The 23,556-nt window shown below is 45.7% G+C and overlaps 2 protein-coding genes across 2 annotated transcripts; both read right to left on the bottom strand.

Moving 5' to 3' along the window:
- Positions 1-289: 289 nt before the first annotated feature.
- LOC307240944 (dual specificity protein phosphatase 7-like) lies at positions 290-4,142 on the bottom strand. The gene is made up of 3 exons (XM_080014867.1): positions 3,559-4,142; positions 2,321-2,764; positions 290-871 (listed from the first exon to the last, which is right to left on the bottom strand). The coding sequence occupies exons 1-3, from the start codon at positions 3,962-3,964 to the stop codon at positions 561-563; spliced, it is 1,161 nt and encodes a 386-aa protein (XP_079870993.1). The 5' UTR covers positions 3,965-4,142; the 3' UTR covers positions 290-560.
- A 2,624-nt stretch (positions 4,143-6,766) lies between these two features.
- Positions 6,767-20,488, bottom strand: LOC307241252 (5-aminolevulinate synthase, non-specific, mitochondrial-like; the record flags this gene model as incomplete). The annotated part of the gene is made up of 21 exons (XM_080015292.1): positions 6,767-6,927; positions 7,328-7,490; positions 8,743-9,011; positions 9,119-9,283; positions 9,667-9,846; positions 10,288-10,472; positions 10,595-10,814; positions 11,659-11,829; positions 13,416-13,524; positions 13,921-14,032; positions 14,436-14,512; positions 15,020-15,057; positions 15,243-15,342; positions 15,455-15,564; positions 15,678-15,714; positions 16,337-16,423; positions 16,812-16,920; positions 17,022-17,088; positions 18,393-18,481; positions 19,132-19,245; positions 20,379-20,488. 21 exons carry the CDS (start codon positions 20,486-20,488, stop codon positions 6,767-6,769), a joined length of 2,673 nt encoding a protein of 890 aa, XP_079871418.1.
- Between the last annotated feature and the right edge of the window lie 3,068 nt (positions 20,489-23,556).

Raw genomic sequence — 23,556 nt, 5'->3', positions numbered from 1 at the left:
CTCGCGTCAATGATTGAGAAGTGAGCAAACGTATCCCGTACGATGCACGTAACAAAACGCTTTCTTTGGACTTCCTATCCTTTCCGCAAAAAAAAGGAAGCGGCGAACAACCACTCAATCCGGGGGAATGAGACGATGGATCAAGGCTCCACTTCTTACTCTCGTAGCTTATTTCCCTCGGGCAAAGTACCGTCATAAACCCCCTCCCCTCCCCTCCCCGGAACACAATCCCCAAATCTCCCCTCAGTCTAACCGAGGCAAATACCTTATTCGCTTTACAGCCGGCGAATAACAGTTAACAGTCAAAAGCACAATCCTGAAGTCAAAGTAGAACACGTTACGAAATTTCCTGCGCGTCCGTTCCCTGTAATGTAAATGACTACACATCGCGGGGATTCAAACGTTATTATGATATATATATATTTTTTTTATAAATCACCCCTGATGTCAGCGCTTAAAGGCATTGGGAAATGGACCTGGTGTATGGCACGGTTCGCTCATAGGGGACGCAGCCTCCGCAGAGAGGACGGGAAACCCACACTACGTCGGTCCGTCCGTCGTCACGTGGACTCCAGCGTGTCCAGCTGGAAGACGTTGTGGTTGGTGGGCGTGGTGAAGAAGAGCTGCTCGTCGCCCGCCGGGCGGTTGTCGCAGGGGCTGTGGCGCCCCAGCGTCCGCTCAAAGTCCAGCAGCTGCCCCATGAAGTTGAAGTTGGGCGAAATGTTGGACTTCTTCCGCTTGACGAAGTCGTAGGCGTCGTTGAGCGACAGGTCGAGCCGCTGCATCAGGTAGGCCACGGTGACGGTGACGGAGCGGCTGATGCCGGCGAGGCAGTGCACCAGGACCCCGCACTGCTTGGACCGAGCCTCATCTGGGGGGGGGGGGGGGTCGGGGGTCAGTGGCCTCCGTCAGTGCGTTTGCATGCATTATAACACGCCGATCACAACACCTGAACCCCGATATCAACGATCGGCGAGTTGCGTCGCACGTATTTGACCCGTAAAGGAGATGTTTCTGGAGATAAACAACCAACGTTTTTGGACGGAGAGTGAGGCTCACAATGACGATCGCGTCAATAACCCGACTATTGAGCCTCATCAGGGTATTGCGTGTATGTAAATGCACTGCGTGATAAACTGGGTAAATACACCAAAATCCTGTGGATCACCCTTACTGTTTGAGGGCTATATTTAACGTCAGGTGTATTGGACATTCATCTTCCTGCCTCACTGTTTATTTCATGTTATTGTGTAGGCTTGTATCTATTTCATTTTTGGACATTACCTTTTATTTTTCAGGTCTTTTTCGTCTTTATCTTTTTTTTTTTTTTAATCCTTATTGTTTTTCTGTTTTTAGGTTATATCTGTTGTTTACCATTAAGTTTCGTGTGTATTGGCATACATCCATTTTCTAAACCTGCTTAACCATGTCAGGGTCGCGGTGGCAAAAGGGCAGCCCATATTGGAAGATTTATTTTTATTGCATACAGTTAAGTGTCGTGTTTATTGTACATTTTCAAAATGTTCCATGTGTTACCCCATTCGTTTTTTTCAGATTTGCATTGTATTGCTTTTTTTTTTATTGTATTGTATTTTGCTTGTGTTGGTGTGAGCTGTTGGGACACTGCTATTTCACCCCGGAGATTAATAAAGTATCTCTCTATAAACAACACCCGAACTGATGTTAAACCTAAGTTGAGTCACTAAATCGGTCTCCTCATCTTAACAATTAGGCGTCTGCTGTTGATGATGATGATACATTTGAGTGCCTACACACTCACAACGCATTTCCTACCCCCCCCCCCCCCCCCCCCCCCCCGAAACATGTCTCACAAGTGTAAAGCGGGCGACGCCCTTTCCTCCCCACAGCCAGGATGTGCAGGAGTCTTTAACTCGCGGCCCACAGCGGTGGTCAAACAGCCACCACAGAATTTGGCAGCTGTGCTTCCCCATTTTTCTGTTCGGTTGCTAAACCCTTTGAAAAAGTAAACATTAAAAAAAAAAATGGTTTCAGGACAATAAAATCCCCTTATACAAAAAGGAAAGAAAAAAAAAAGAAGAACCAAACTCAAAGGTTTTGGGCTTCAGGTGGAGTCTGCACAGACGAGACAACACTGAAAATGAAAGGTAGAATTCAGGCATATTGTCTTTCGTAAACAGTCTCTCTTTCGGTCTGGTTTCTAAAATAGAAACAAGCAGTTGCCTATTATACCAAACAAAGTGATCTTTATAAAAAAAAAAACATTTTAGACACGCTGTGGATGTTAAAGCCTCGGTGTTTACGCTGTGAATCCATTTGCCTCCGCTCGTTCCATACTCACCGATGAAGGAAATGGCTTCCGGGAAGAACTGCGACAGGTTCTGGCTCCAGTGGTCGGAGATGGGGATCTGTTTGTACCTGAAGCGCCCGTCGTGCTCGAACACGTTGGGCAGGTTGGGCGTGACGTTCAGGATGTACTTGATGTTGTGCTGGCCCAGCACGTCCAGGTTGGTGGAGTCCTTGGCGCAGCCCAGGTACAGGTAGGGCAGGATCTGGACGGGGAAGGCCGGCCGGGCGCCGGGCGCCGGGCTCTCGTCCGACTCGGTGGCGCTGCCCGGCTCGCGGTCCGACTCGCCGTCCGAGCAGTCCGAGCTGATCCGCAGGTTTCCCAGGCCCAGGACGGGGAGCGGCGGCGGCGGCGGCGGCGGGGAGGAGCCCGGGCGGGTGCCGTCCAGCGGGGTCTCGCAGTGCTCCGGGTACTGTGTCTGGAACTTCGCGAACCCCCCTGGAGGAGGAGGAACAACACAGCGTCAACACAGGGGAGGCAGACATGGAACCAGAGGGGCGTAGTTGAGGTCTATTTCAAATAAACAAGGCTCCGTTTTTACACTAGTGCTGGAAGAGTAACGAAGTACAAACACATTACTACCGTTTCCTACTCAAGTACATTCTGTTTCGGAGACTTTTACGCCACTACATCTCAAAGCAAATATCTATACTTTTCACTCCAATATATTTCTTACGTAGTTCAAAAAAATATAACCAGGAACTGGATCTATCAAACCGTTTATCAACCATTCATTAGGTCCATATCCCTGTACATCACTATTTGCGTAGATATTACATAAAATATATAACCTAATATAACATAGTCGAATACAGCCACTGCTGTATATGTGATACTACAATTACTTTTACTTTCAATACTTTACGCACATGTATGAGAGAGTACCGATAAAATGTGATTGCAGTAGAAACATCAACGTGATCCTTTCACTTTTCTAGTCATTTTGACTCGGGGTAGCGGTGCTTTTCTTGCAGTAACAGGTCCGTTTATAACAAAAAGTTGACGTCAGCCTCGTAAAGAGCTCGTTTGTTTGACACCGAAGTCGCCATTCATAAAAAAAAAAAAAACTTACTACCGGAGCAAAACACTGCGCCGCCATTTTGGAATGTTAATTGAGAATCTCGGTGACGACACCGAAAACAAACACCGCGAAACGTCCCCAGCCTCCGCACCCGAGCGCGGCGTGGGGAGAACCGGGACGGTCCCCGACCGAGCACCCCCTCCGCTTTTACCCTCCAGGTAGAACGCTTCGCAGCCGTCCTCCCAGAGCTTCGGCAGCAGCAGCGCCAGCACCGAGCCCGGGGTCCCGCCGCCTCCGTCCGGCGGCTGCGGCCACTCCGCGGTGCTCTCGTCGTACACCACCACGGTGTCCGAGCGGCAGCGCCTCGCGAACCGCTCCTTGTCCTCGAGGTTGGGGATGATGGCGCGGATCGGGATGTTGCCCTTGCGGAACCTGCGGAGCATCAGCCCCGGCACCGCCAGGTTGATGGCCGTCTCGATGTGGGAGGACTCGTACAGCTCGTGGGCTCTGCAGTCCAGCAGCAGCAGCGGCGGCGGCGGCGACTGCGGCGCGCTCCCCGCGGAGCCCAGCGCCGCTCGCAGCCACTCCACGCTCTTACCGGGCCTCACGGCAGCCATGTCGCCGCCGGGATCATGTTAAAAAAAAAAAAACCCACACACACACACACACACACACACAACGGCTCGGGTCGAAGGAAAGAAAAGACCCCGTTCCCCTCGGAGATCCATCAGTGCGGACTTGACAATCTACCGAGGGGTCCTCGGAACCTCCATTCATAAGGAGACGGATGGAGGTTGAACATCCGACAAGCCCTCCCTCACTCCACCGCATCACGGACGGACAGCGTGCAGCGCGTTCCCCGGTTCACCATTCCGATGCACGGGAGGTTTTTTTCCCCCCGTTTTTTTTTGGGGGGGGGGGGGGGGTGTGTGACATTACGGCGACTGCGGAGGGGGAGGAGTCTGCCGCCGTTGCTTTTAAGACGCGGTGGGGCGGAGCGAGGACGAACGGATCGTTTAGGACCGACGCCGCCTTGTCGAACGAATCACCTCACCTCGGCGTAAAGCGTTCAAGTCGGGAGCAATGAAAGCGCAATTCAAAATAATAATAAAAATGATGATGATAATAATAATAATGATAATAATAATAATAATAATAAAAAAAAAGTGAAGTCAAGTGGAATCAATGCACTTCGAATTTTAGAAATAAAGCAAAAGCAAGCATTTTTAAAATGCTTTTATTGTGTCTGTGATTACCTTTATCTAGTTGGTGATTTATTTATACTTAAATCCATGAGGCATAAACCTGCATACGAACGACCCAATAGTATTTAGAGGCGCCTTCCCCCCCGCTCGCCTGAAGGTGCACGACACTCAGTCCGAAATTCCAAATTAACGATGCCTCCAAAAAGAGTCGATCCGCCCAGGACCAAGGAATGGTAGGCTTCATTTGAGGAGGATGCTGCGCTCTGAGACGACCTGTTTATTAACAACAAAAAAAAAGAAGTGTTCAGTGCATCGATGAATGCAGGGTGACTTGATCTGTGTGTTGGGTCAGCGTGTTAGCTGTAATCCAAACACAAGCACCACCTATTATTATTATTATCATTATTATTATTATTATTATTATCATCATGCAAATTATATCTGCTTCCGATAAGATAAAATAAAATTAGATTTTATTAATAATCCCCGAGAGCAAGCAGCTAAAACAGTGAAGGTCAAGGAGATAAAAAATAAATAAAATGAACTAATAGGATAGCATATATATATATACACAGCTATCTACGAAGAGAACAGGGAAGATGATGGTTATAGCATGATGTTTACACTGTATATATATATATATATATATATATATTATGATTTGTATCAAATATCATGATATGGACTGGATGAGAGTTGTGCTCACATCAGTTTTTAAGGAAAGAAACTCTTGAGCCTCGAACAATACACCTCGCATGGACGAGTCTGAAGAACGTGATTCATACAAGAACATTATGAACATGTTTTAAAATGTAAAAATATTAAAAAAATAAATAAAAAATAAACAGGGATTTTAGCAACTCTACCATAAAAGTGAATTTCAAACGGTTGCACTTCGTTTTATTGTATTTCACAGTCAGGCAGCCGCACACAGCAACGGAATTAATAGAAAAATGGATAAATACTCTGAGTGAGTTATGGTCACCTGCTGCACTCAAGAGTAACACTAACAATCCAATAACGTGTAAATATATCAATTCTCTCCACAGAAAAAGGTAAAAGATATTTGCAAGAACCCGTGTTTGGAAAAAGCTCTCTCACGCGTGGTACAGGCCTGTATTGGAGGGGGGATCGGGCCACATCGACTCTTTTCTGCAAATGAAGAGTGTGTTTCATTTGATTAATTAGGTCCAAATAGGTTAAATCTAGTCCATATGATATACATCAGACTGGAGTGGGTTCTCCCTTGGATTTTGGATAATTGCATAAATAAACTCCGCGGCAAACAAAGGTTTATGATACTTCCGCGTTTCGTTCAGAAAGATAATCTTCACAGATGAACACCACTTCTATGATTTTTCAAATGCAATCGCCGCAAGTGAAAAGCCACTACGCGGGCTGAGTGGGAATGGTTTGCAAGAGCGTGATTATACGCACAACCAGAGGCTGTGACGGCGGACGAGCGAGTAAATGACTTTCCGTTGTGCGGCCTGATAAAGTTGGAAGTCTCCGGCGACCTCTGTGATCGCATCTCACCATTCGAAAACACTATTCAAGAACCCATGGCGTTTGAGACGAAAGAACCCGTGCAAAGGCTAATTGCCGTGTTTTTGGACTTTTTGGACTCGTTCCTGCAACACTACACTGTACCTGTCAGGTACCGCGTTCGTCGGTCGTGGGAAGAGTCGGGTGCTCAACGGTAAAACGCCCTCCTCTGGTTTGCGTGCGCGCCATCTGGTGCCTCGTTTTTAGAACTGCAGCACCGGCAGTGAGTCATCGAAGAAGGGGCGGTGTCAGCGCCACCCTTAGTTGGAACAAGGAAGCTCACAATGATCTGAGAGCGAGTCACACGAAGAGAAACAACTGGCGATGAATAAGGGTGACTCACACTTTACCAAAAACAAAACCAAAAACGAATGTTAATGAACTTCATATCTAAAGAACCTTGATTTTCAGTACCACCTTGATACAGTGGAGTTCACAATAGAAACTTTTTAATAATTGTGCACACAAAAAAAAAAACCCTCAGTATTTTAGACATTCTGCATGACAAACTCAAACAGACACCCCTTTCCAAGATAATAATTTGTGATATATAACATTTCAAATGCAGCGATACATCATTCACATCTGAAAAAAAACCCCAAACAATCAGTGTGAGGTAGGGATAATCAAACCAGATTTCTTTTTTTTTTTTTTTTTTAGCAGATATTATTATGCAGGCGCTGATATCCTGTGACTCAGGCCTTGGAAGTAGGACCTCTCCTTCTCGCCCATCAGCTGGAGGTGCAGAGGCTGCCGGCAGAACGTGCACTCGCCCGCGGGATGAGGCCGGAGCTGCAGACCCACCTCCTTCCAGGTCGTCAGCAGCCGCTCTGCGCAGGAGAAGAGGACGTCACACACCGGGCGACAAAACCATGGTCTTCACCAGCCACGGAGGACACGCTTAAGTAGTAATCCATAACATCATTTTGTAAAAGGAAAAAAGTCTGTATTTTATACTTTATTTAGCTGCAATTATGAGAAAGCGGCATCCACCTTCCCAAGGGAGACCCCATTGAAACGGCACAGAAAAGAACGTTGTTGGATATTGGGAAAGAAAAACATGCAGTTCCTATTGCATTTCTGCTACTTGTAGTGTAATCCACTCAACACAGACAACCTTATACTGTAGATTTCCACGTTCAGGCTACACTGTCTTAATACTGGCCAAGGAGAACCTTCAGACACCGTCGCTTTGACCCGACGCTCCCCTCCAGGAAAAACACACCGTACCGACAAAGTGTTGCATCATCTGGGGAGTGTGGTGCGGTGTGGGGGCAATGCGCAGCAGCTCCTCCCGCTTCGCCACCGTGGGGTGGTTGATGGCCTGGACGTAGATGTTGTAGCGGGACATCATGATGTCGCACACCTCGGTGTTCTTTTCTGCATCTGCAACCTGCCCGAGAAATACTTAGAAGGGACCGATTATGCTTTTCCTAATTTTCTGTCACATCTGTAATGTTGCAATGTCGGGTGTTCATATAAGATGTGGCCAAAGTGTCAAATGATGAGGTAAACTAATGACAAAGTAATCACTGTGAACAAAACTCTCAGGCTTGCGAACCCTCTGAACCGTTCTCAAGGGTTTTCTTCTACTTTCGTCACGAGCTGACGTCAGCTCATGACGGATTTCTTTATATGCTCATCCGCTCCATCCCTAAGTTTCTCAAAAAAAACAACAAAAAACAAAAAAAAAACCCAAAAAATAGTGTGTTTTTAGTGTAGATGTATCTATAAATTGTATTTTATTTTCAGACATGATCTAATATGAGTGAAGATTCAGCAACTGGATTGATTATTTCTCGCCTCATATTTGTTCAGAAACAGATTTTGATGGACTGATGAGGTGAAATCAAAATTTCACGGAGTACATACAATGAGACCCGGAAGCCACGCTCAAACTCGGGAGGGTGGCTCCTCCAACACAAAAAACATCCCGTTTTGGAAAAGGGGTGTATCGAGGCATGTTAGAATGGCTAGAATGCATAATCTGAGCGTTTTTTTCAGCAACAAACTCAGTGCTCAGAGACCTAGATTAACTTGTGTAAAAAGGAGCATAATAGGTCCCCTTTAGGGTTTTAATTATATCACCATTTCATAAAATATTTTGTGATTTAAAATGGTAATTCGTATGATTATTTGGTTAAATAAAAAAAAAATTGATATTCATCCCATATTCATTTAGATGGCCTTTTCCGAGAAACAGCCATTTCATGTCTTTGTGTTTTCAACTCATTGTTGGTGGCGGAGTCCGCTATTATTAGAGGCCCTATTGTTATTTTATTAATGTACACATTTAAATGACATATTGACATAATTTGCACTGAAATGTGGCGTTACGAAAGATCGTTTTCCTAGTGTTGGCGCCCCCTCCTTGGGGAGCCCTCGTCGAGCGCATTTCCTTGGGCCGCGGACACGATTACTCGCTGCGCCTTCCCCATCCCCCCGGGGCCTGGAGCGGTGGAGCTTGAGCGCATGCGATATACCCAAAAGATGGTTAACTATATCTGGGCAGCGACATTTAAAACGCTATTTGCTTATTGAAGAATGTGATGAACGGTTTCATATGGCTCTGATAATATGCACAATATTTTTTACAATACACGCAATCTTTTTTATGGTCGACCAATCTCAAGTGGGGGACTCACCCGCACAGGGATGATGTGACTCGGGCAGTGCACCACTGGTAGCCCAGAGTCCAGAAGCATCTGGCGCAGCAGCTGGACGCTCCTCTGGTGTTTCCTCCTGAGCACCCGGCCCTCCTCGCTTTTGAGTATCTGAATGGACGCCCTGGCTCCGGCCAGCAGCATGGGGGGCAGCGAGGTGGTGAAGATGAAGCCCGCGGCGTAGGAGCGCACGGTGTCCACCAGGGCGCTGGTGCTGGCGATGTAGCCGCCCATGCAGCCGAACGCCTTGCCTGGAGGTGACGCCCCAAAGTGATGGCGTAGAAGAGGGTATGTATGAAAGACAAGTGTCCTGTGACGGAGGTGTCATCATTTGTGATTCCCAACAGTTCTACTCCACCTAGTGTGCCAGAGATGATGTCCATCTTGTGCATGACTCCGTCCCTGTCGCCAATCCCTCCCCCTCTGGACCCATACAGGCCCACTGCATGCACTTCATCCACAAAGGTAACGGCACCAAACTCATGGGCGACGTCACACATTTCTTCTAGTGGGCACACGGCACCTGTGAAAGAAGCCCGCCATCCATTAGATGTAACCCTTTATCAGCAGTTTCCAACCTTTATTGAGCCACAGCCCACTTGAAAGCGGGCTGAACTGGGCTGCAAAGTGACCCCCAGGGCACGTTCATTTTAATTATCATCATTAATCATCATTAATACCATGGCGGGGTTTCATGCAGTACCCAAGCAAACCACTAGGTTCACAGGTTGATAATCGCTCCATTAGATCACTCTTTTTCTTCTTTTTCTTTCGGCTGCTCCCACATCTTCCACCCTTACGCCAACTGCCTGCATGTCAAAGCACTACAATGTCCAAAAAACGGGCGGAAAATACATTTCAGGGAGACAAAGGAGACTTTTAGGTGACGCTTTGAGGTGAACTAACCGTCCATGGAGTGGACCGTCTCAAAGGACACGATCTTTGGAGCGGAGCGGTCGGACTTCTCGAGCAGCTCTCGTAGGTGCCTGACGTCGTTGTGACGGAAGACAAACTTCTTCACTCCGCTGTTCCTGATGCCCTGGATCATCGAGGCGTGGTTCCCTGCGTCAGAGTAGATCTGGCAACCTAGGAGGAGAACACAGAACGCACAAAAGTCAATGTGCTTCTAAGCGTAAAAAAAAAATTCTGTGTTCCCATTCTCTTCATTAAATCTTTGTCTGGGACACTTTCCATGAACCATGGAAATCTCATGGAACTCCGTGAGATTGTTTAACTTTTGATTCTATTGGAATAGCTTTTGATCCCCTGGCCAGAATTCAGGCTACATAGCCGTTGTAGCCTATGGAGAAAATGGACGCAGCCCTGCATGTTATTGGGCTACATTCAAAGCAGCGAAGGTCAAAGGACAACTCTTGCTTTCAAGGACTTTCTGGACAATTTTGTCATATTCCATGACTTTTCCATGACTGGGAAACGACATAACATAATGACAGGTTTTCCAGGATGCGTGGGGACCTCGATTGCAATTCCATAGCATGCAGCTCATACATGCCCAGTATACTGTACCTGGTAGCATTTTTGCCAGAGTAAACAACGTGGAGTCATTGGCCACGAAACAGGAAGTGAAGAGCAGGGCAGCGTCCTTGCCATGGAGGTCGGCCAGCTCCTGTTCCAGGTCCACGTGGAATTTACTCGTCCCCGATATGTTCCGCGTGCCCCCGGCGCCCGCGCCATGCTCTTGCAACGTGTCCCTCGGGTGGGGGGAGAAAAAAAAAAAAAAAAAAAAAAAAAAAGAGGGCATCACTCTCATCCACACATTCCACAAACAAACACCATACCCCCTGGTTCTTCACACTGTTGCCACGGCGCTCACTTGATGGCCCGGATAACCCGGGTGTGGCGGCTCATGCCCAGGTAGTCGTTGCTGCACCACACGGAGACGTCCCTCTTCACACGCAGGGAGCCGGAGTAGTCGTCCGCCATGGGGAAGGAGTGTGCACACCTGTTCACCGTCTTGAATACCCGGTACGTGTGGTCCTTCTTCTTGCTGTCGATCTTGTTCTGGAAAAACTTGTCATACTTAAAGGAAGTACCTGATGGAAGGAAAAAAAGAAATTCTTATATTGGAGGTCGGTTATGGAGTCAAGTTGTAGTTGTTTGCTCTAAGTTGGTTACTGAGCAAAGTTTAAAAATGAGGGTCCTCATTTATCAATTGTTTTCAATCAATTTTTTGATTTGATTTTTTTTGATTTGTAACTATTTTTGAATCCCTCTCCATATTCTCTGTGAGAAATATCTTATATCAAATCATAATGACTTGTAAGACTGATTTTTCGGACAGATAATCTCTCTTTTATTCAATTAACCATTGCGGTCAAGTAATACAAATATTTTGTACAGGGCAGCTTATGAACTAAATTTATTCTTGAACTTATTTTCCACATAATTCATGACAGGTAAGTACAGTACAAGGACTTTCTTGGACTTCTCTATACAGGTAAGTATGACAGTAAGTAGAAAGTTTGTTGGGTTCATCAAAAACAGGTAATGCAGCAGGTACACCTGAAGGAGGGTGTTCAGCGGCAACCTGAGGGTTTTGTAACGCAAGAAATATTCACTCTGTGAACTCCTTAGAAGAACTACTAATTTTGAAAAAAAAGGAATGGAGTCTTAATAACACCGGACAAAACCTACATACATATACATTCAAATGTAACGCTATTTAATGAATTTGAAGCTCCAATACTTGTAATTTCTTTCATTTAACATTTTAAGGCTTTTGAAGATCTGCAGACACCCTGCAACATACAAGAAATGGATTCTCTTTGTATGTTGGTGGTCACTGAGGAGGTTTGAGCTGCAAAAGCACCGACCTTTAACTTGCGTAATCGACTCCGCGTATATTGACTCAACCGTGGGTCCGATTCAGTTGCTTACCTGATTGCGTTGAGTTGATCCTCTGGACGTCTTTCTGCAGCTCCAGGTCGGCCGCCCTCACGGTGCCGCTCCATAGCATCTCAGTGGCCAGAAAGGGGCACTTAGAGGCTGCCGCTCGGCGAGGAGGCACAGGACGGCGGTCAGGGGACAGGTCGAGAAGGTGCTCTGGATCTGCATAACAGTTGAAAATGCGCGTAAATTCCAGTTGAAGAGAGTTATTTAGCCAATATTGAAAATGACTAAATGACTGCAGTGTCATCCCCCTTCAGTCTGTGGTGCCAAATATGACCATTACTCCTCATTCCAACTGACCGTCCCTTGTTGGATCATCTTTTGACACATGGGCTGTAGAGGAGAGGAGCCTGGCCATGACAGGGCATTTAAGGGAGTATCTGACCAGCGATGATGTCCCGGCCAGCTGCAGTAATGTCCTGGGTAGGATCATTAGGAAGGGACAATGGCAGATGACGGTGTCCATATAAGATAATCTTGACCTGGACATGGGGATCAAATCAAGTGGCCTCGAGGAATGGGAAGGAGATATACATTTGCTTCTGGTTGCTCTTGACCAGAATCATACTTAAAGCTGTAGGCAGAGTGGCTGACATTAAAATCTAATCTTTACAAAAGTAATTTTATATATATTATGAATAAATCCAATGTTTCACTATTGTACTGAAATCAAGTTCTAATCTCAGACATATTTCAAATCTATCACAGCCGTCACCAACACCCCAAAAATCACCAAGATGTAAAATCAATATATATTTACCTGAACATATCCCACTTCACGTTAAACGGACAGATGAACGATGCCCTACGAAACATGACTCAATGAGCGCTGTACCAAATGGCTTTTGTGATGCTTCAGAGAGCACCCACCCACCCTGGTCTGCAGCTGCCCCTGACACTTGGGGGAAAAAAAAGGCTTTTGCAGATTCAAGGGTCTCTCTAAAGATCCAGGTCCACACTTCTCCACGGCACTGATTTCTCAGAGACAAATTGCCATTGGCTGCTATTCAGGTGAAAAAGATAAAAATGCTGCTATGCACTGTAACACTCACCCATCCCTCCAACCTTATGAAACCATAGGCTGGTTTTTGCATCACAGTTCATCTGTAGATCGACAGTGCGAAAGATGTTTGTACCATCACTTATTGTTATTGATTATTAACTTTTTCTTAATCAATTCTACTACTGTGTTTTCTTAGCTTTAAAAAGTCTTATTTGCATTTCATATATTAAATGTTAATATATCAAATTATTATTAACTCATTTGTGAAACAGTAGAACGTGGGGCAACTGCCCCCTCTCCAGAAATCTTCATCACCGTTAAAAAGGTATAGCAGGCAGCTTGGAGAAACATATGGCTCTGACACTTCAGTGCTTCAAAAGTAACCTTAAATTTATCTAACAATTTATTTAACACTAAAAAAAGCTTAATTTTACATTTAAACATGAAATATAAGTTAAAGCTTTCAGTATTTACCAAACGATCAATTGTATATTTAATACATTTATATGATGGACATAAGTAAATTAGACCATCCACCGGAAGCTAACAAACACGTGATTTCATTTGAAAAATAATTTAATAGACTTTTCTATTACTGTTATTCAAGCAACACATTCACGACTTTGGAACATCGATATATTGACAGCTGAGCAACTGCAATCACAACTTAGTTACACGACAAACTCCAGTGATGCAATACTGACTAATTCCACCAGGGGTCAGCATTGTACTCATATCCAGCCTCCGTAGCGCAGCTTGTTTGGTAGGTAGACACAAGAGAGGAACTCTGGGGCTATGGCTGAGAGGGACTGGATCTCAGCCTTGACCTTCTTCTGCTGCATCAGTTCCATCTATAACACGAGAAAACATGTCTCCCGAGTGGCTGGACGTAAGGATTACCAGGTGTCCCCCAACCTTCCAGCTATTTCACAACAGAGTGGGAATATGTGCATGCATCCTAGATGACGGCTCGATCTCTCATGCGTGGGCACACACAGACACAGACACACACACACACACACACACATTCCTCTGCAGTGTGTCACACCTGCAAGGCGCCCTGAATCTTTTACCAACTGAAATGCCTTTTCCTTGAAAAAAACAATCTGGGGGTGCAGGTGAGTGATGTAGGTTAACTTGAAGTTAAACACCTATCCGGTCAGTTTGGTCTCCTCGATGCTTGCATTTCACAAATTTCTCATCCTAAACATAGCTCTGTCTGTCCCTCCCAGAACCCGAGCTGTCACCTCGGCCTGCCACGCTGGTTGGCTAGACAGGTAGGGTCTCTTGAGGAGGCTGTTCAGCTTGCTCTCATCTCTCTTGGTGAGTGGGATCAAGGACTCCTCAGGAACCCTCAACCTGGAAACGTGGAAAATCATTTCATTGGCTGTCCAATGCCAGCGCTGGGTTGCAGGCAATTCTGGCGTCAGACTCCTTTGTCCTCCCATCAAAATGCAGGAAGTATAGTTTTAAGTTCTGGCCAGGCCAACGCCTGAGGTTTGATAATCAGGAAGGAAATCGTCCGAGCAGCGATCTTACATACTACAATTAAACTTTGCTTAAGTCAAAAGGTACGTCCGGGGCCAAGATTGCAGACGTATACTTAAAACTCAATATACTCTCTCAGCAGTGCTGCGAAGGGGGAAGAGAAGTGATGTTGACAGCAACTGAATCCAAAACAACCAATCTAAATGTCCCGAGAATATAATCCCAATTAGAGGCAGCAGAAGCAAGTAGGAAGTAGTGAGCGGTGAGTCCAAACCTCTGGATGTCAGAGGGGAGGAGGCCTAGCCACATAACACTGGGGACGGTCAGATTGTGGGCCTCAAATGACATGGACTGCGGAAAGAAAAGTGCACATACAGTACATCGGCACGCACGCACGCACGCACGCACGCACGCACGCACGCACGCACGCACGCACGCACGCACGCACGCACGCACGCACGCACGCACGCACGCACGCACGCACGCACGCACGCACGCACGCACGCACGCACACACACACACACACACACACACACACACACACACACACACACACACACACACACACACAATATGCATTCAAGATAGACAAAAATAGATATACAGGACAGTGGTTCTATATAGGGGATATCGCTGGCACATAAAAAGTTGGTAACACCGCATGAAACACTAGACACAGTAATGGCTGCCGCATTTTCCCGTTTACTGTTCGTGTCGTTTCAAATTTTCTAAACATGAGTGATTGGTCCCGTTTCCACTCGGAGGGGTACATAATTACGTATTGCTAACACGTCGACCCTGGTCAGGCTACGTTGGACGCTATACAGTACAGGAATAACGGCAAGCGGTGGGACTTACCACGGACCCGTACTTGTAGATGCACATGATCTCGATGCCTGGTCAAATCAAGAGAGAGAGAGAGAGACTCGGTACAATCAGCGCCGTCGCACCAGAGCAATTATCGTCAAAGACGCGTGACACAGCTCAGAAGGACGCATGTCTCGCTAAGCAACAGGGTAACATAGAGGTATGGAGATCGGAAAGAGAACGTGTACGGCGAATTTAGGAGAGAGAAGTGTACCGTGAGGGTCCGCATCCACCAGAGCAAAAATGGGGATGTGCAGTGTGTCCCAAAGCTTTCGCACCATCATCCTGCTGTTCACGTCTGGGACACCTTTACCCTGGAACGCACGCACGCACGCACACGCACACAGAGTCATTCACATTGAAACATAATCAGAATCTGAATTCTAAACACGGTAAAAGTTTACAGGACGCCCAAGGCCGACCCACTGTGATCATGATGCAGGGCGCGAGCTTGGTGCAGAAGTCGTCACCCAGCAGCCTCTGGAATGTTGCATCCTTCTCCACGATCATGATGAACTTTGCAGAAGACACAATATCTGCCGAGTGATAAGGTGGACGCTGCTTCCCCAAAGAGACACCGGATAAATTTGGACGTTTTAACACCAAGACTTGGAAAACCCCTCCGACCATTTGGCGCTTGAAAGGATACTTCTAATGCCGGCAATGTTTGAAGAAACGGCAACGGCCTGGGAGAAATAGATGTCAAGCCACAGTCAGGTTTGATTGTTTCCTCGTCAGTTTAAATAAAACAGATGAGATGAAACAGCAGGTTCCAGCCAAACTCAGAGGATTGATGATGTAACGACATAGTTTAGTCATTCTCTAGCACTTCATGTCCTTTTTTCCCGTCACTGGCCTATCAACACCCAAGCTGTTCCATCAAGAAAAATAGGTATTGCTATTGGCAGAAAGGGGTCAGATCAATTGGAAGTGGCCTTTAAAAGTCACACGAGTTCTGTAAATAAGGATGAACTAGGCTAGGACTTGGGTTCCAACCACCTTCATTGAATTCAGGCACATGAGGAATATGACGTGTTGACAGGTTCAGTTTTTGCTCATGTATTGGGATCCAACAGATGAAGAGGTGACCTGAAATGCAATATTAAAACTCGTGGTAATAATATATTTTTAAGGGGTACCACCACTGGCACCCGGAGGATAACAACCAATACATGAAAAATAAGAACATTCAAAAATACTTGAGTTTGGGAGGAGATAAGAAGCAACTTAATAAAGTTCCTGTAAATCACTGTTCTTTTGAAGTGAAGTGTAATCTGTAAAATGTCCCAAGCTCCAGGTGGTACGTACGGTCGAACCGGAGCGGCAGTCCACCCTGGTGCCGTCTTCTTCCAGGTAACACAGATCACCTGAGATAAAACCTTTGGAAGTGGCCAGCTGGAGACATGCACGCACGTACGCACACACACACACACACACACACACACACACACACACACACACACACACACACACACACACACACACACACACACACACACACACACACACACACACACACACACACACACACACACACACACACAAAATATGCGAATGTTTGAACTGTCTCTTTGAATCACAGTTATTTTCTAATGCATGCAAGACACAGGTGTTTCCCAAGATATGGAGAATGGAAAAATGCTGGTAATATAAAACACCCTAACAGATTTCATCTGGCGGAGCTGGGATTATCATAACACGCCATATCGGCCTTTTCGACAAGGTCTTAATGCCTTGGAGTGTTTCCACACACATGCACAGGGGCGGGGTGGCGTGCACGTACCACGTGCAGTTTCCTGCGAGGAACCTTGAGCATGCAGGAGATGTCGTCTATGGCGCTATCAACGTTTGCCTGAGAGCCAAACAGCTGGGGGTCGTTGTAATAGATGTCCCTGTTGAAAGAGCACAGACTCCACTTCCGTTTCTACCTGGAGTGCAAACCGTCCAAACCAGAAGGCTGGAGGTTTAGGAATGTGAATGAGTGGAGAGTAACCTTTTCGTAGCGTAGAAGTTGCCTCTGACAAGTCTGTAGATAAAGGAGAGAATCTTGAAGATATGGGCTATGGACAAATAAGAAAAACACAAAAAGGTATAAAATACGACTTCGTTTGATGTCTCTATCACCTTCACATGAGTTATTTGGGAAGGCAAAGAACAAAAGAAAACAAAGTCTTTTCTGTTTCCAATTTGAGAACAAAACAGTTTCTAAAATCTTCTTTCAGCATGGCAGGTTATAAATATTAACCCTGGATGAAGGGCGCAAAGTACTCGACAAAACTTTTTAAATATAGTAAAACATACTAAAATTGGACCTATAATGCTTTTCTTCATTTTCTGTGATATTTATAATGTTACAATGTCAGATGTTCATATTAGACGTGGCCAAAGTGTCAAATAACAAGGTAAACCAATGACAAAGTAATCGCTGTCAGCAAAACTCTCGGGCTTCTGACCGCTCTGAACGCTCTGTTTTCAACGTTTTTTTCTATTCTCAGCACGAGCTGACGTCAGCTGGTCAAAGATTTCTTTATGTCGTCATCTGCGTCATCCGATCCGCCTGTGCGTTTCTCCAAACAAAACCAATAAAAATTGTGTTTTCATTGTAGGTGTATTTCTTTTAATTTAATTTTCCGACTGTGGTGTGGAGATGGGATGGTTTGAGCAGCCACACCTGACCTGGATCTAGGTGATCGGGTTAGGGTGGCTGCGTACCTGTTGCCCATTGGTTGGGCTAACGAGCAACAGGTTGAAACCCCCATCTCACACTCACTCAGGATAGGAGCCCTGTCATGACATGTTCCATCTGCTAAAGGCTAGTTCCACCTAGCCTCCTCTCCACAATAAACTGATGTCTCCAACCCATTGTCGGCTGTGTCTTTGTGCCGGAGGGCCCTGAAAACCCCACTTGGGTGGCGTGTGGTAGGCGGAACTACGACACCGACGTTTATATGAAACAAAAAATCCCCATGAGTCCTGGCACGTCCCGGTGTATCCTTTGGCAACCGCACAGTCGGAACAAACTTTTAAATGAAGCCCTGATCGAATATGAGTGAAGATTCAGCAACTGGATTGCTTATTTCTCGCCTAAAATTTGTTCAGAAACAGATTTTGGTGGACTCATAGGGTGAAATCAGTGAAGGTTACGGAGTAAATTCAACGACACCCGGAAGCCAGGCTCAAACCCCGCTGGCTCACAGAACTTGTGGCTTTGGGAGGGTGGCTTCCGAAAACAGAACGTCAGGAACACAATGGACTCATGTTAGAATGGCTCTGATGCATAATCTGAGAGCAGGAACAACAAGAAAGCCACATAAAAAGCAATGTGGGGGCATTTGTATCCGTACACACTATGTCTGTTTCTCACCAAATTTGGTCACAGACATCCGACAGTCGCTGCGTACGACGGTGGCCGAGCTTTCCGCGCTCATTTGTAGTCCGACTGCGCTGTTAAAACTCAGGTGGGAAAGTCACAGATTACAGATCACATAAAACAGTTCAAGCAGTTAATTGTGTGGAACACCCCCCCCCCCACCCCACCTGTAAATCTTGAAGAAAATCCCTGAAGCCTGAGGGCCCCCCGACCACAGCGTTTCCCAAAACCTTTGGCTTTCAACCTCTCACAAAGCATGCGATTTAAGATGAATGCTGAGGTTCGATCTGAAGGACGCCCGCCCCCGATTCCTCTGATCCAAAGGTCTCAACACATTAAAGGCACCGAAAACCACTCGAGCGTGAGTTCTGCGTGAGCGCGGGTTGTCAGTGCGTCTTGATAACAGCTTGACATCGAAGTAAAATGACCTCAAATCCTGGATTTCAAGGAGGAAGGCTTGATTGCGGTCAGCGCTGACATGAAAAAAACACCCCTTTAAAAAAACAACAACACTCTAGCGGCGCGAGCGTTTCCTCGTTAAAAGAAAAAACATTATACAGCGCTTCCGTCATCGTGTGTGGCCTGACCTCCCACAAAAGCATTTCAATGAAAAAAATGTGCATTCTTTCTTTTTAAACACAACACGAACAGCGGGCGGCGTTTATCTTTTCGAACTCTTCCGATGCTTACAAAGTGCGGGGTCTAGGAAAGTGACTTGGAGGATTTCATCTACCTCACATTGGCCCAGCTCGATCTGTTGGGTATGAGCAGGACCGGAGCTTCATCTTTGGACAGACTGGTCACCATTCCAAGGATCACATTCTCAATTCTTGCCAGAACTTCTTGGCTAGGAACATGAAGGGGTCGGCAATTTATTAATAAATATTAAATACACATTTAATTTAGCACGCCAACCTGAAGTGGAAATCAGCGTGTTGTAGGGCTGGGCGATATATATCGATATAATTTCGATGATGCCGTATGAAACTTGATATCGCCTAGGACTTTGGTTATCCTCATATTGTGATATAGTCTAATGATGAATTCGAGGGGATGAATGCCACGCTGCTCTAATCAACACCTCTACCTGCTTGGTTTTAATATCCGTGAGGGCCGGGCAACATCAAAAAACTTTGGACGAATACCTCGCCATCCATAGATTGAAGATGTTTCGGGAATCCGGTGGGGGCACAGGCAGGTAAGATGGTCAGACAGAGACACACACACACACACACACACACACACACACACACACACACACACACACACGCAGTCAATCGGATCACATCTCGGACCCAGACTAACATCTCTTCTATTACCCTCGTCTTTGCCCTTGAGAAAGCACAATCTGTAACTTCATTCGTGTTATTGGTGAACGCGTACAGTGTAGGAGCTATGACAACGTATTAACGGGTTATGTTACGTCTGCATAGAGACTGATCCTTAATCTGCACATTTTTGTCCTGTGCTGTATTTCGGTACTTATTGGAAGTGTAGTTAGCTCGCTGTATAGTCATGTGCGGCCACACGTGGTGAGGGCAGAGGAGCGATCACAAGATATTTACTCCCGAGAAGCGATGTGAATATTTTGACCGAGCAGGTAGAGCCACTGAATGGAACATATTTGCATTACTTTACAGTCGCTGAGCCTTGAAGATGAAATTCAACTATATTACAACGAAAAAGCCCCAGACGGTAGCAAGTCAGTCTCATATCGCGATATCGATATTATAGGACATACGCGTATATCGCCCAGTCATAATATCCACATTACTAATTGTATTCGAATATTAATTTCGTGTAATGACCAATAATCACCATTTAACAACATCGCCATCATTATAGAAGTAGCAGTAGTAGTATATACTGCCGAACGAGTGGAACGAGCTAGCTTAACTTTTACTGCAAGCTAACATTCACACTTAGAGTAACTCATTTGTCATTTTCTTTAGGTGGTAAACGCCATGATTCAGATTTTACCTCTCGATTTCCTCTTCAACATTCTGGCCGTCAGTCATACATTTGGCATTTTCCAGCAATTCCACACGAAACTTTTCAATTTCGGCGAACTGCTCTGAACTGGACGCCATGCTGTCACTGGGTGTGGAACGGACTTTCTTTTTTATTTTTAATTGTTGTTGTTGTTGTTGTTGCTGTTATTATTATTATTATTATTATTATTATTATTATTATTATTATTATTATTATTATTATTATTATTATTGTTAATAATAATGTTATTATTATTATTATTATTATATACAAATTACACAACCAATGTCAGAGAAGATCAACAGCAAATAAAACAGCGAAACATAGCATTGTGGAAAAATACGTCATAGCATTACAATAATAATTAAATAGAGCATGAAAAAACACGAAATAAATTATCTCAATCATATTATAAAATGGGGAAAATTGAGTCAGAAATGTGATTGGCTATTAATGAAATTATATCATATAAAATAAATAAATTTGCTAAATATTCCAAAGGCTTATTGAATGTGTTGTTGATAGACCATGTCTTTTTTATATTTTCTAATTTTATAAACTGAATCCACAAAATGTTGACTTTTGTGCATGCGCAGTAAAGACACGCCTGTTCTTCTCTAGGTATTTACATTTATTTACAATAAGACAATGGAAATTATCTGTTGTTGGTGGCAATTAAATAAATTGCAGTTAGTGCAAACCACTGCGCATTGCATTTCATATCCTATATTATGAGATGGTCATATTTTCCCCCGCAAAATATGTCGTTTTGATTTAAACTACAATAAGCCGTATAATAACCCATCTGATGTAGCTTGTCTGTAACACACGTCAAATAAATAATAGAATAATAAATAATACAAAAATGAAATTACAAGATTATTCTAATTATGTATACTACTACTTGACTACTATATGCTATTATCGAACTAATACTACTTACTCTCAAAAATATCATCTGCCAATCTTGTCACTATGTTGTTGAAAAGCAGTTTAGAATCTATAACTCTTAAGGTCGCTCCGGGTCTCCATTGTCAAGAATTACTGACAGGCATGCTGTGTGTTTGCGGAGGCCCTGTGGTCTTTCTTTCACACTGAAGGCCTGTTGAGAGTGTGTGGGAGCCATAAGATCTAAAGAGTAGAGATCTGAGCCCCTCGTCTGACCCCGAATATTTCCTAATGTGCAGCTTTAGCAAAGGTCTCCATTTCCCATGAGTGGTTTGACAAGCCGCTTCCGTGGTAATGGCTCTTAATTGCTGAGTAATTGCTATCTCTGAGAAAAGTGAGGGGTGGGGGGGCGCCCCCTTTACCCGACCTGGAAGAAGAAGAAGAAAAAAAAAATCTGTGAAAGGCCACTAAATTGGAGGGGGGTGTCCTTTTCTTCCGTCCCGGAGAAGCCGGGACCCCCGCTGTTCTCTTGGCCAGAGAAAGATTTGTGTCGAGTGTGAGGCCCTAACCTGAGGAGACAGAGTGCAACGAGTCATGCGCTTGTCTCGGGATGAGTGTTTGTACTGGGCAGGGGGTGGCGTGGGGGGGTGGTGTAGAAAGGGTAGAAGGGTGCTGCAGGGTCAGAAGAAAGGGAAGAGGGAGGGAGGGGGAGGGGAGGGGGGCACTGCAGGTGAGGGGGATTAGCTGCAGCTAGAGGCCCTAAGAAACTAAATACAGATCTGTCAACCTAATCCTCACAAATAGAAAACAGAGCTTCCCTCCCTTCACAATCTACACAATCCAGCACCACCTCCTCCCTCTCCAGTGCCCCCCGCCCCTCCACCCCCACCTCCCTACCTCAGGCCCTCCTCCTCTGTTTCTCATCAGCTCCTAGCCCAGACCGGGCCAGAGCGGCCGGGCTGCCTCTTTTCTAATTGCCCCTCGGACCAGCATCCCTTTAAAAGAAGGTGACTGGATACCCAGAGTTCTCTCTGATTGACAGCTAAGTACGGCCTTGCGGAGTGACGAGAACAAGAGTCCAAGGGGACAAGGGCCTCCTATACTAAATGGGGTCCCCGCCTTTCGGCCGCGGAGCAGCCGGCGAGACCTTTATCAGGGCCCTCACACCTCAATAATGGACGCTGATGAGTGTGCGGCTGGGCGAGGAGGGCAGCTCGGCGTAAAAGCCTTGACTGTGTGCCGATGACAGAAGCGACGGAATGAGCGATTGATAACATCCTGTGGTCGATAAGGATAACTCTGCCGGGCATTATAGGAAACCTAAGTAACATGGTATCTCTGTGCTGTCAACAACCCCTGAACATAACTGATGAGGCTCTGGCCGTGCTGCCGAGAGCCATGAATCAGATCCGAGCTACTTGTTCCTCAGCGCCGTACTCTGCTGCAGACAGACACGAGGGGTGAGAGGAGATAGAGGAAACGGAGCCAAGTAGGCACTGAGTGACACAAAGGAGAAATGCAGGTGCAGACTCTCTAATGGGTCAGTGTGTTAGCGCAGTCGCTTGGACTTTGAGTTTGGATCAACATCACCTTATTCAGTGTTTATCGAAGAAATGGGACATGCAAGAGGTAACAGTTTCCAGTTGTGCTGTACCCCCTCCCTTCCCTTTTTACATCTCTGTCTCTGCCAGTCCCACAGCTGTGTTTCATATATTCATGAGGCCCCTGGAAGTGTCAGACACCAGAAGGGGAACATTTGCAATCGCTTAGCCCCATCTGGTCGGGCTGTTTTAACAGGCCGCTGGTTTGTGCAGTGCACACACTGGGACTGCCGAAAATGTAGACATGAGCGGATGGGACAACTAGACAGGGAGAGGAGGAACCTATGTGCCTCCACCCTCCCTGAACCTCAGCCCTGCAGAACTTCATCTGAGGGGTCGGTTTACATAATAAAAAAAGGTTTTGCTGTATCCTCAATGGGCACGCACACACACACACACACACACACACACACACACACACACACACACACACACACACACACACACACACACACACACTGCATCCACAAGTTCTCACAGGAGTACAGGCAACGGCAACACAACACATGGAATAAATATTATTCCAAGCCCTGTCCTAAACCACTGAGATGTCACAATGTCTCTTTGTCACCAGACAAAGAGTATACAAACTTTTACCATCTAAAAAAAGGAAGTTAAAGTGTGCGTTGGGGTGTGGTTGTGATTCTCTCTGGTGTTTTTGGGAATGCCAGTGTTTC

This window comes from Zeus faber (assembly GCF_960531495.2).
Source record: "Zeus faber genome assembly, chromosome: 15".
Lineage (NCBI taxonomy): Eukaryota > Metazoa > Chordata > Actinopteri > Zeiformes > Zeidae > Zeus > Zeus faber.
This window is presented reverse-complemented; position numbering and strand designations above follow the sequence as displayed.